At 38.2% G+C, this 11,704-nt stretch overlaps 1 protein-coding gene across 1 annotated transcript; it reads left to right on the top strand.

Annotated features, from left to right (window-relative positions):
- The first annotated feature begins 468 nt into the window (after positions 1 to 468).
- On the top strand, positions 469 to 4,587 carry LOC133450409 (arrestin domain-containing protein 3-like). The gene is made up of 6 exons (XM_061729022.1): positions 469 to 849; positions 1,329 to 1,398; positions 1,531 to 1,678; positions 3,153 to 3,255; positions 3,350 to 3,615; positions 3,770 to 4,587. The coding sequence occupies exons 1-6, from the start codon at positions 594 to 596 to the stop codon at positions 3,860 to 3,862; spliced, it is 936 nt and encodes a 311-aa protein (XP_061585006.1). The 5' UTR covers positions 469 to 593; the 3' UTR covers positions 3,863 to 4,587.
- Positions 4,588 to 11,704: the final 7,117 nt, after the last annotated feature.

Genomic DNA, 11,704 nt, shown 5'->3' with positions numbered 1-11,704 from the left:
TGTCTTCATACACTGCAAAAACTCAAAATCTTACCAGGAATATTTGTTTTATTTCTAGTTAAAATGTCTAATTTTTTGTCATTACCAGAAAAATAACTTGTTATTTGACAATTTTCACCTGTTTCAAGTAAATTTTCACTTGAAATAAGTAGAAAAATCTGCCAGTGGGACAAGATTTATCTTCTTATTACAAGCAAAAAAAATCTTGTTCCACTGGCAGATTTTTTAACTTATTTTAAGTGAAAATCTACTTGAAACAGGTGAAAGTTTTTTCCAATGATGAGTCTTGTTTTAAGTGTAATGATATTTTTTTACTAAAAATGAGACATTTTAACTAGAAATAAGACAAATATTCTTGTTAAGATTTTTGCAGAGAGTTTTTGCAGTGTAATGTGAGGTTTTGTGTGCGTCTGGACGGGAAATCAACTGGATCTGGCAACCCTGCTACTCTTTTGTTATATACAAAAATTACACAATCTTGGATTTGTCTGACAGACTTCCCCGTGCACTTGACTGCAAACTTGTAAAATTAATAAACTTGTAGTATATTTAATTTTCAAACTGATTTTTAAGACTTGACTGCACGTTTTGGCATGTTTGAACGGGCAATCAAAAACTTTAATATAGCTTTGGAGTCGCTAAACATAGAAAATGCGGTCTCGGCGGGCGACCTTCTCACAGGACAGATTAATTTTGATCTCATGAAGGAGACAAATATCTCTTCGCTGTCGATCAAGCTGAAAGGAGGAGTACATGTCCACTGGACGACGGGAGGGAAGCGCAAAAGACACCACTCAGCAAAACTGAAATTCTTCAATATCAAAAGCGCCATCATACAGGGAGACAACGGTATGCACATTGTTGATCTTGTTTGGATGCACAATTTTTCAGCTTGGTATATCTAATGCCGCGTTCCATTTGTCCTCGGAAGTGGGGATTTCCCAGTTCCTAGTCGGAATTTTCAACTGGAACGCCCCTCGAAGTGGGATTTCCCACTGGGAAAGTGGGAGAGTCTTCACCACCCCCGAGTTCACATTCCGAGATGGCTGCCCCGGTTGTAAACAGTAGAAGAGAGCTCTGTAAAAATTCGTAGCACATCATTCTAGTTTTGGTCACACTAAATCAGTCGTATACAAGTATTGTTTGGCATATATATGCTGCTATAGTGTAATTTACATTTTTCATGTGGTATATGCGAACTACAAACTTGTTTACCTACTTTGTAACTGGAACGCTGATAACTCGGCTGTGACGTCATTCCCAGTTGCCAGTTCCGACTTCCGAGGTAAATGGAACGCAGCATAACAGTGTTTACTTTTTACTTGCAGCCATTGGTGGGGGGACCAAACTTGCGCCAGGCAGACATTTGTACCCGTTTTCATTCCAGATCCCACAAGGGTATGTGTGTGTGAGCGGTTCATTTTCCCCCTTTGCCACCAAATGTGATTTGACCCACCCACATATACTTCCTTGTGTTGCTTCCAGTTTTGCATAGTAGTTTAAAACACTAATTTATTTTCATCAATGCAGAGATTTCCCGTCTTCCTTTAATGGACCTCACGGAGAAATATCATACAAGCTGACTGTGAGCATCAACAGACCCTGGCATTTGTCTCAGGACTTTGTGACAATGCTGAACTTTGTCAACCGCATTGATAGCAACAATCCAGATTTGTGGGTAAGCTGTGGGCGGCTGAACTGCTAAGATTTCCTGGGGTAAGGGGTGTTTTTAGTTAAATAAATAAATGAAAATGCTGCACTGCAATCCTTTACCAGTCTCATATAGATTGTGGCACACAATCCACAGTAAATACCAGCTAATATAAAATTGTATCGGATAAGTATCAAACAAATTAAGCACATTAAAAAAGAAAAATAGAAAAAAAAAATTTAGAAATGGTGCAAAAAAAGTAGGCTGCAAACAAATGGTGCCAATTAATACAATAAACAGAGCACAGACAATATTTGGCTGATATTTACTGACAGAAATATTGAACATAATGTACTAAACATGATTGCACAAGTTTTCGCGTGTCCTTGGGTCGTTATTTCCGACCTCTCCGTGGTCTAATATGGACCAGGCCTATAGAAGAGGCTGATGACAGCAAGAAAAGACCTGCAGGATCGAGGCCCCGTGCTGCTGCCATATTGTGCAACTCTGCCCCAAATCCCTTTTTGTTCTTTCTTTTTCTTGCTCACTGTCTGAACAGCTCAAATGACATCTGATTTTGTTTTTTTCACATCAGACCTGGGTCACTTTCATATGTGGTACTAAATTGGATATGTCCGTGATGTTTTCCATCTGTCAACACATGGTCAATGTTTAAAAAAATAAAAAAAAGCCCTCCTTTTGGGTTTCTTATAATAATAATCACTTTATTAATTTGTCCACTTCCATAATACAAAAACGCCAAAAAGAAATCATGCAGGAGCATTGTTGCTGCACCTTTGTGTCCTTTCTTTTTTCTTTTTTAGCATCTTTATTTGCATCTGTAACAGCCGTAACAAAAAAGAGGGAAAAGGAGTAGCTGGAAATAAGATAAAGAAGATCCACTTTTTTTCCGTGTCAAACTTTATTCAACAAAGCGGAGGCTTCATGCTGACATGGGTGTCTGGCCCCTTCATGACTAAAAGTGACAAAAGTTCATTTTTACTGCTTTAACCCCTCACCCAATGACATATTTTCAGTTGTTCCCGATATTTTGGTTTAAATGAAAGGTCTGTGTCATTTTAGAGCTTTTTAGATGGTATTCACTTCAGACACGTAAATATATATCATAAAACAGAGCTTTTGTTCTCCTGATGTCCCCAGTGCATGGATGAAATGTTAAAACTGTCTTTAATATGAAGTTTATGTTAATTCCTTAGCCTTAAACTTTAGTTTTATCTCCCGTTATAGTACATCCGTGCACGTGTTAAAAGTGAGTGCAGTATGTGTATTTCTTTGTAGACACAACGCCAAACAGTGCATTAATATAATAGCTGCTATACTTACCGAAGTCAAACGGTGACGCTTATGGATTTAGTTAGATTTGAGCACCTGGACCCCTTCTACTGCTTCCTTTACACCTGCACAGTTATTAGATCTGAAATGAGCAAATCTAATTGAAGGATTTCTTGTGTACATTTATGTTGGTTCTGTTTTTCTTCAGGCTCCTCTCTCTGGCTCAAGCAGTAAAACGTTGTGCTGCCTGTGGTGCACCTCAGGCCCTATTGAAATGACGGCCACTATGGAGAGGAAAGCTTTCATTCCTGGTATGGCATCCATATTGAAATACACATGTTGTTTAGCGGAGCAGGGAAAAAGAAAAAAAAAAAATCATTGACATGGTGTCTGTTCCTCCACCAGGGGAAACTGCAAAGATAATTTGCGACATCAGCAATGCCTCATCTAGAACAGTCATTCCAAAGGTGATTCTGCAGCAGAAACATGTTTACTACCTCCACGACCGGGTCCAACGGAGGCCGCTGAAATGGTATCTGGCAGCAGTCCATGGGGATCCCATCGGCGCTCACACCTCTCACGCTCACGTTGAGATCATGCTCGACATTCCTTCATCTGCATCTCTCAGCCTCACAAACTGCCCTCTCTTGGAGGTTTTTTACATTGTAAAGGTTGGTGCTAGCAGCAGACTGTCTGAATGTTATGTGTCCTTAATTTGCTGTTCAGAGGAGGTTTGAATGTCATGAAGTTCATTTGGATACATTTAGATTACTGGCTGGTTCTGTAACAGTGTCGTGATTAACATTGTGTGTGTGTTTTCTGTAGGTGAGCCTCCATATAAATGGGTCCTCTGACCTCACTGTGCTGTTTCCCATCACACTGTGCAACACATCTGCACAAATGAATCGTCTGCACTGATTGTGAGTAACTGCAAAATGTGGAAGTGACATTATATAACATACATGCACTGATTTTCGACCAACTTGAATCAGCATCTGGGCTGGTTTTATTTGCACTCTTAATCATCTGAAACATTTAATGAATAGATTTGTTTTATTTCTTTTCATTATTGTTAACATTATTACATTGTTATATCTCTCTATTACATTTTAAGCTCTCTTCAATTAGCTCTCAATATCTGTGGAGGGTCTCACTTCACAAAGGACTTCAGATCAGTTTGTGTCCTCAAACGTAACAGTGTGAGTGCATTTATGAAAAAGTAAGAAAAAATAAAGGGGCTTCCAAAGTTTTTATGAACACTGATACAAACAGGATGTATCCCTGCTGCTTTGAATTGGATCTGTAAATGCTAAAAACAAAACAGTGTCTCATAGTGAAGATTCAAACGACGTGAAATTGAGTTTACAACAGCTATTATGACTGCCGCATGAATGTTTCTCCCACATCAAGTTTTCCTCACCTCTGCCACATGTTCACAGGTCGGTACAGATTTTGTGTTGAAAATGAGATATATCTTATCTGTTACAAGTTATGTTTTCTCTGTCAAATATTATGTCTGAGTATTTTGTTCCAGTCATGGAGATTTGCATGTGTCCATTTGTTTACATGCCACTAAACCACTGCAGGTTCCTGCAAAAATTATCATTGTGCCTAACTATGAATGACCAAAGTTCTTACTGGGTTTGTTTTAGATACCTGTATTTGTGTGTGTTGGTCGGTAGTTAACATTTCAGTCACACAGAATGTAAATGTAACTGTGCCGTGAGAAATGGACACTCATTGTACTCAGTGCCGTTGTTGACCTCTGGCAATGTTAAGGGTTCAGTTGTTTGGCTAACCTGCTTTTTTTTATTTGATTGTATTCATGTTTCTATTTACATAATGGTGCTGAACGTAGGCCTGACCAACAGTGGCCTAATGCTCCCCCTCAGGTTTGTGGAGAAGGCAGTCGGCATGATGGGCATGTGGTGTCATCCATCACTCTTCTCGCCCTGATTTGCCCATCTCTCTTGGAGAGGGTAGATCTGGGACCAGTCAGGTCACATGACCTTTTTCTATTGAGTACAATCGTTATGCTCCCAAGCACATTGAAGTCTGATAATTATAGGTGGTGGTTTTTAGGCTACACAGTTGTTTAGTTTCCACATGTTGAATTCTCATCACATTTTGCATGTGGAAATGTTTTTTTGATTGATTTTCTTCCGTTGATAAACCAAACGATTACATGATCTCCTATAACAATAATTCAGGGTTTTATTTGTCTTTTTAAAAAAAATTTCTGACCACATTTCATCCTTCAAGTTGATGCTTCATCACAATCGTTTCAAGTTTTAACAATACTTAGAGGTTATATGCAGTACTCGAGTTGTAAAAAAAAATCAGGGGGGATGGTGGATTTTATCATTTGGGGACAGATAATTTGTGCTGATTACAAATAATATAATATATTACAAATAATAGCACTGACCAAAACACCTGCAGAAATACTGCAGGAATGACATTAAATGCAGCATTCTGTAAGCTTTAAATATCCACTGGGCTTACATCTAATATATCAAAACACAAAAATAAAAAACAGTTTTCTGAACTTGTAAATATGCCTCTGTCCTTCACAGGATAAGTAAAATGGATCACTGCAAAAACTCAAAATCTTAACAAGAATATTGGTCTTATTTCTAGTTAAAATGTCTCATTTTAGTAAAAAAATCTCATTACACTTAAAACAAGACTCATCACTGGAAAAAACAACAATTTCCACCTGTTTGAAGTAGATTTTCACTTGAAATAAGCAGAAAAATTTGTCAGTGGAACAAGATTTTTTAAATCCCACCGGCAGATTTTCCTACTTATTTCAAGTGAAAATCTACCGTACTTCAAACAGGTGAAAATGAGTTATTTTTCTGGTGTTATTTTTCTGGTGATGACTCTTAATGTTGAAATAGCAGTAAAACCACATACATTGATGAAATGACATAAGGGATGGAAAGGGGGGATGGCAGTTTTACAGGGGGGATGATTTTGACAGTTTTTATTTCAGGGGGGATGCCATCCCCCCTCATCCCCCCTCAACTCCAGTACTGGTTATATGATTATAAATCAGTCTGCTTAGTTGTGGTTTTCTTGATGCAGACCCATCATTTGATCTTTTCAAACAGAAGAGCTTCTTTTTTTGGCAAAAAATATGATCCATACACGATCATCAATCAATCATCATAACCAGGACATAACTGATCCGACACCAATGCAAATCTCAGACTGGGAACGCTGCTGGCAACAGATTTAGCCACAAGCACATGGCTGCTTTCAAAAACTGAAGTTACAGAACAGTTACACTATTTGGGAGTAAAATATTTTCCAATGTGTTTTTTTAAATTGTTTTTATTCTGTTCATGTTTATTATTGTAAATACAAATATATATATATACATTTGTAACCATGTTTTTGGAATGTAATAAAGCTTTATATATTAACTTGCTAATAAATGCTTGCCAGAATAAGGTAACGAAGGATTCCTTGTCTTGAAAATAATTACAGCATTTGCAGTTATTCAGCAGGAGACTAGTCTGACTTTGTAATTTTTATAATGCTGTTTGTTACCTACAGTTGAACTTTAAATATGAGGTAAGTTATTCCACAAGATTTCTAGCCTAGAACACTTTAATACCCCTTGTCCATCATACGTTTTTTTTAATGGTCTCACCGTTACAGTTCAATGTAGGCGAGTCCTCGTTTTCCTGCTGCGTTGCCCCAGCTAGCTTGCTCTGGTGGCGCCACTGACTAGGTTTACTTGCCATTTTACACTGTACCAAAGTTAAATTGTAAAGTTGGCCCCTGAGCAAGGCCCTTTAAACTCTCAACTGCTCCACAGGTGCCGGGAATAATGTCAGCCCGCTGCTCCTGATGTAAATAGTGATGGGTTAAAAGCAAAGGACTAATTTTGATGTGTTTCGTGACATATATATATCCTGACAAATAAAGCAAAACAAATAAATATTGTGGCCGCTGTTGCCAGGTTTTAAATATGGTGGGTGTGAAGGAGTTGCGAGATGTTACTCTGTCCAACCAGTGGTCTACAGCCTGGTGACGTTGCATTTTCAGCCGGACTCTGCTTGGTTGGAACAGTTGGGACCCCGGCCAAGTAGGTGCGAAAAAACGAGGTACTAACCGGTACTTTCACTTAGTGGAAAACCCTTAAACCAGAGTAGAGTCGAGTGGGGCTGAGCTGAGTAGGTACTAGTGGAAAAGCCTCATATTTTACTTCCACCTTGACGCTTATGCGGAACAAAGTTTTGCTGCAGTTCGTCAACTGGCCGCTAGAGCCCGGCTCCAATGATGACCATAGACTATGTAACAATGGACCGGAGTTCAGAAACCAATGGATCACAACTGGTTTTGAAGCCCGTTTTCCTTTGTACTGGACGCAACCATGTTGCTCAGCAAGCTGACGAGCTTTGCTCCCAGCTCCGTCAGCTAAACCCCACCGTAATATCTGCCATATGGAAGTTAACAACGGGACATACTGTTTAACATGGCAACTTGACGGTGAAATAAAAAATGATTGTTGCGTTTATCCAATGCTGAGTTAATACAAATGGGTGATTACTTTGCTAAGGATGCTAGCATGATGATTCCGAATGAGGAACTGATAAGGCCTCGCGATTGGCTGAGCCGGCTGTCAATAAATCATATTGGAAATAAATTGAATGCTTTATTTAAACTCTACTGGCGTGGTACAAAAAATAATTCACCCACCTCAGAGCTGTCATGGATGTAAAACCAAAAGATTGAAACCAAAACAGTGTTTGGAACCAGGCTGTAGATATATTTATTTCTGCTGTTAAGATCGATATTTTAACATGGAGGTCAATGGAGATAGAGGCCTGCTCCAAAAGTCACTAAAGTGGGGCCAAACCATCCCGGTGCTCGTGGGGACAGTTCATGATGGGGCTTGTTGCACTGACGGGAGGAGGATGGAGAGGTTAGCTCTCTATGCTTCAATGATATTTTGTTTCCGCTATGAACAGATGTGACATTGCTAGCTCTGCCCTTACATCTCAGACCTAATTACTTTAAATGATCAGTGTTTGAGCGATAAGAGAAGGTTTGGACGGAGTACTCAGTACCTGATTCCTATGTGTGCATGAGAGGCAGCCTCATTCCTCAGATAAATTGAACTAAGAAACATTGGTTGATTGTAAGATTTCAGTCAGGTGGATATAACACTGTTGACAATTCCAAACTATTTAGATCTAATGATTTGTAGTGAATAGTCAGTATTTTTACAAAATTGCATAAAAGAGAGAGACAAGTAGGTCAAAATAAGGAGACTTGAGCAAACGTCCTGTTACCCAATAGTGTCCTCATAGTGTTTTATAAAAACTAACCATTAAACATCTATAAAAGCAAAGAAACCAAACACCTCTGGATAAAATTCATAACATGATCTGTCAATATTGAAGATGCATCTGAGGCAGGATGGAGGTGGCGTCCGGCTCTCTTTGAAGATAAACTTGTTGAATTGTTTGCTTTATGGACTGCAAAGGTGTTTAAGGTGTTCCATAACAGGAGGCCACAATCTTCCTGCTGGGTGACGATAAATACACGTTCATCCAGAGCTCTACTGTTTGATTATTGTACCAAATAAAAGCCAGAAAAGGGAACTTGAAATGGTTTGAGATTTAACTTCGTGAAAATCCCTTCCCTTTAATTCAGATTGTTTGTGTTGAAATGACAGGAGCATCATTTACAACTGAATACTATTAAAAGGCCCCAAATATGTGTTATTCTGTTGTTTATTAGTATTATTCCCTCTAATAACATAGAATAAACAAATCATCAGTGCAGATGAGCTTTCCTACAGCTGCACACTCATTGTCTCCATGGAGCATGTTAAACACATGAATGCTGCTTTTAGTGTGTGTGTGTGTGTGTGTGTGTGTGCGCGTGTGTGTGTGTGTGTGTTTTTGACACACTCACTCCGGGAGTGTCATATGTTGTAAAATACACAACCAGGTACCACGTTCAGTTAATTTCACTGAACTGACTTTGTCAATAAAATATGCTTTAAGATTTTTTGATGTACATAAATGTTCTTTTGTCAAAGCAACATCTTATATTTTCATGAGAGCATTGTTTTGTATTCATCACGTTGTTTATATCAGTTTAAGACCACATGGTTTAATTATTACCAAACCAATGACTGCTTCGATTCTCAGTCACACCCCCTCCCTCCGACATATAAACCCTGACTTGATTTTTTTCACTTGGCATGTGTGTTTGTGACAGTGCTTTTTTTTTTTTTTATCATGGCAAGTAATGTGAAGAGCTTTTCCGTGGAATATAATCCCATAAATGAAAGCAATATTTTCATCAGAAGCAATTATATTACAGGATAAATTAAAGTAGAGTTGACAAAGGAAAGCAAAATAGAATCACTCCTTGTAAAGTTGAAAGGAAAAGCAAAAGTGAAATGGGCAGAAAATTATAGAAGAACAGTTGTAATATATCAAAGCAAGGACAAGTACTTCCGCATCAAGCAGTTTATCATTCAGAAAGGCCAGGGTAAGTAAGCGATATTTATTATTTTGACAGTGGCTTTTGATGCGAATAAAACTGTTCTAGCAGGTGAACCATGAACTGTTCAAAGTCCCTTTGTTTATGTAATATATTCTTTTACGGACAAAGATAAGATAAGAGCAAATAGGACATTAAGGTGTAGTAATCACAGCAAAATATTCCATATATGATTAAAGCACATCCAACATCGTAATGTGACAGCTCACAGCTATGGCTCATATTCAAAAGTGGCGTCATCCAATTTTTAGATGATCATTTCTGAACAGAACACTTGGTCAGACCGTCACCAGGACCATCACTATCCCTCCCACCACCGATGTGTCCTAAACTGCAAGATCATTAAAGCGGAGTGCAGACTCAAGGCGAGCATCCATGTACCAGACAGTATGCACATGCATCTCTACATGAGCGGAAAAACCATCAAGATAACCACTCATTATTTCTCTATCACAGGTTTATCTGGATGTCAAATATGCTGTTGACCCAAATATCAAGTTCGACATTGTCGTTCTTCCTGCCTTGGAGGGCTGTGATAAGGAGCAGCCGGCCAACTTCTACGGATCTGAAGCTTTCTCAAACTCAGTTGTGTCAGGAGGAACCAGCCTCCTACAAAACCCATCAGCTCCGTATATGACATGGAATGTACCCCTCCCTCGTTTGAATGGCAAGTCCCGACCCCCATAGGAGCACAGTGATTGAGCAAAGACTGTTAATACTTTGCAAATATCAAGAATATGAATTCTTGAAAGATTTGTTGCTTCAAAAATATTTGAGTATTATACCGAACTGTAAGGGTACATTTGAGGGAAACTAGTGTTTTTAACCCATGACCAGAGCCAAGGCTAAAAACAGCAATGATGAACTGTTTGTAATGCTATATGATAATTTAGTGGCAAAAGAGACTTTTACATACGTAATCTAATCTTTGTCACCTCCTAAATGAAAGAGGACCTGACCAAGAAAGGTGCAGGCATCATAATTCATCCGTGAACTGTCCTGTTTCATTTAAATTTTAAGATGCTGCATATCAATTGATTTAAGAAAAAAGACAAACGTTTAATCAAAATAATTTTAGTGAAATAGAAAAGAGTAACATCAGAGAAAATGGTAATTTGAATAATGTCTGATTCATTTCTCATCATGTTAGCTAGTGCAATATGATAACAGGTTTAAGTCTTCATTATTTATGAGGCTTCACGTGATCAGTTGTTCCAGTGACTCATGATTCACTGTGCTGTGCTGCATCACAGTTCGCCTTTATGCAACCGCAGACCCACCCGTTGTACTCTCATGCAACACTGCTGCTCATCTACAGACACCCCCTCCCCAGGAGAGACCTTTTGATGGAGACTTTATAGCCCTAAAAATGAACCATAACATGCTTTGGATTTTCTTGTGAAATTAACAGAATCACCAATTACAAAAAAAATATTTGGATTATTTATTTTATAGGCTGTATTATTTAACTGAATCTCTTCTTCTCTTCTTCGTCACGTGATTCATGTAAACCTCAATAGTTCCCAACAAAACCGCGCTGTCATGTTAGTCTATGGGACAGACAGCAGTGAGGTTGCTTTTGAACGGTAAATATTAAAATAATCCGTACACAGGTAGATTTACAACTGATATTGAATCCCTGTGAATACATCAATGTCAGTTACGTGTATTGAATGGCTGGATGACAACTAAAAGCGTAATTAGACAAGCTTTTCTGTGTTTTGGGGGGAGGGAAAACTGCTTCATGGATTGCAGATAAATTAGCAACTGAACTGTAATCTGGTGCAATTCATCTCTTGTGTAGCTACATGAGATTAATGTAAGCGATTTATTAATACTGCCTTACATTGGACAATGATAAATTATGGTTTTCAGTTAAATATTTTTTGATCCAGATCTATTGACATCATCAGACACAAATTATGTATTTAAATGATGAATAAGAGCAAGTGTCTGTGAGAACAAGTAAAATAATTAAAAGACAGTGTATGAAGGCTCTTAAATCACAGAAAAATATGTTTAGCATTATGAAAGATCAATTTTATTTAACAGAGACTGTATTACAGCATTAGGACAGCAGAACAAAGGTGGGGCTACGAAATGTCTTACATTTCTTACAGTGGAACACAAGCTCCTTTAACACACTTACAGAGAATATCAGCATATATTTTATTATTTATTATTAAATTATCTGCTAAGGGGCAGGACGGACCCTTAAACCTTTAA

This window comes from Cololabis saira, chromosome 9 (assembly GCF_033807715.1).
Source record: "Cololabis saira isolate AMF1-May2022 chromosome 9, fColSai1.1, whole genome shotgun sequence".
Classification (NCBI taxonomy): Eukaryota; Metazoa; Chordata; class Actinopteri; order Beloniformes; family Belonidae; genus Cololabis; species Cololabis saira.
This window is presented reverse-complemented; position numbering and strand designations above follow the sequence as displayed.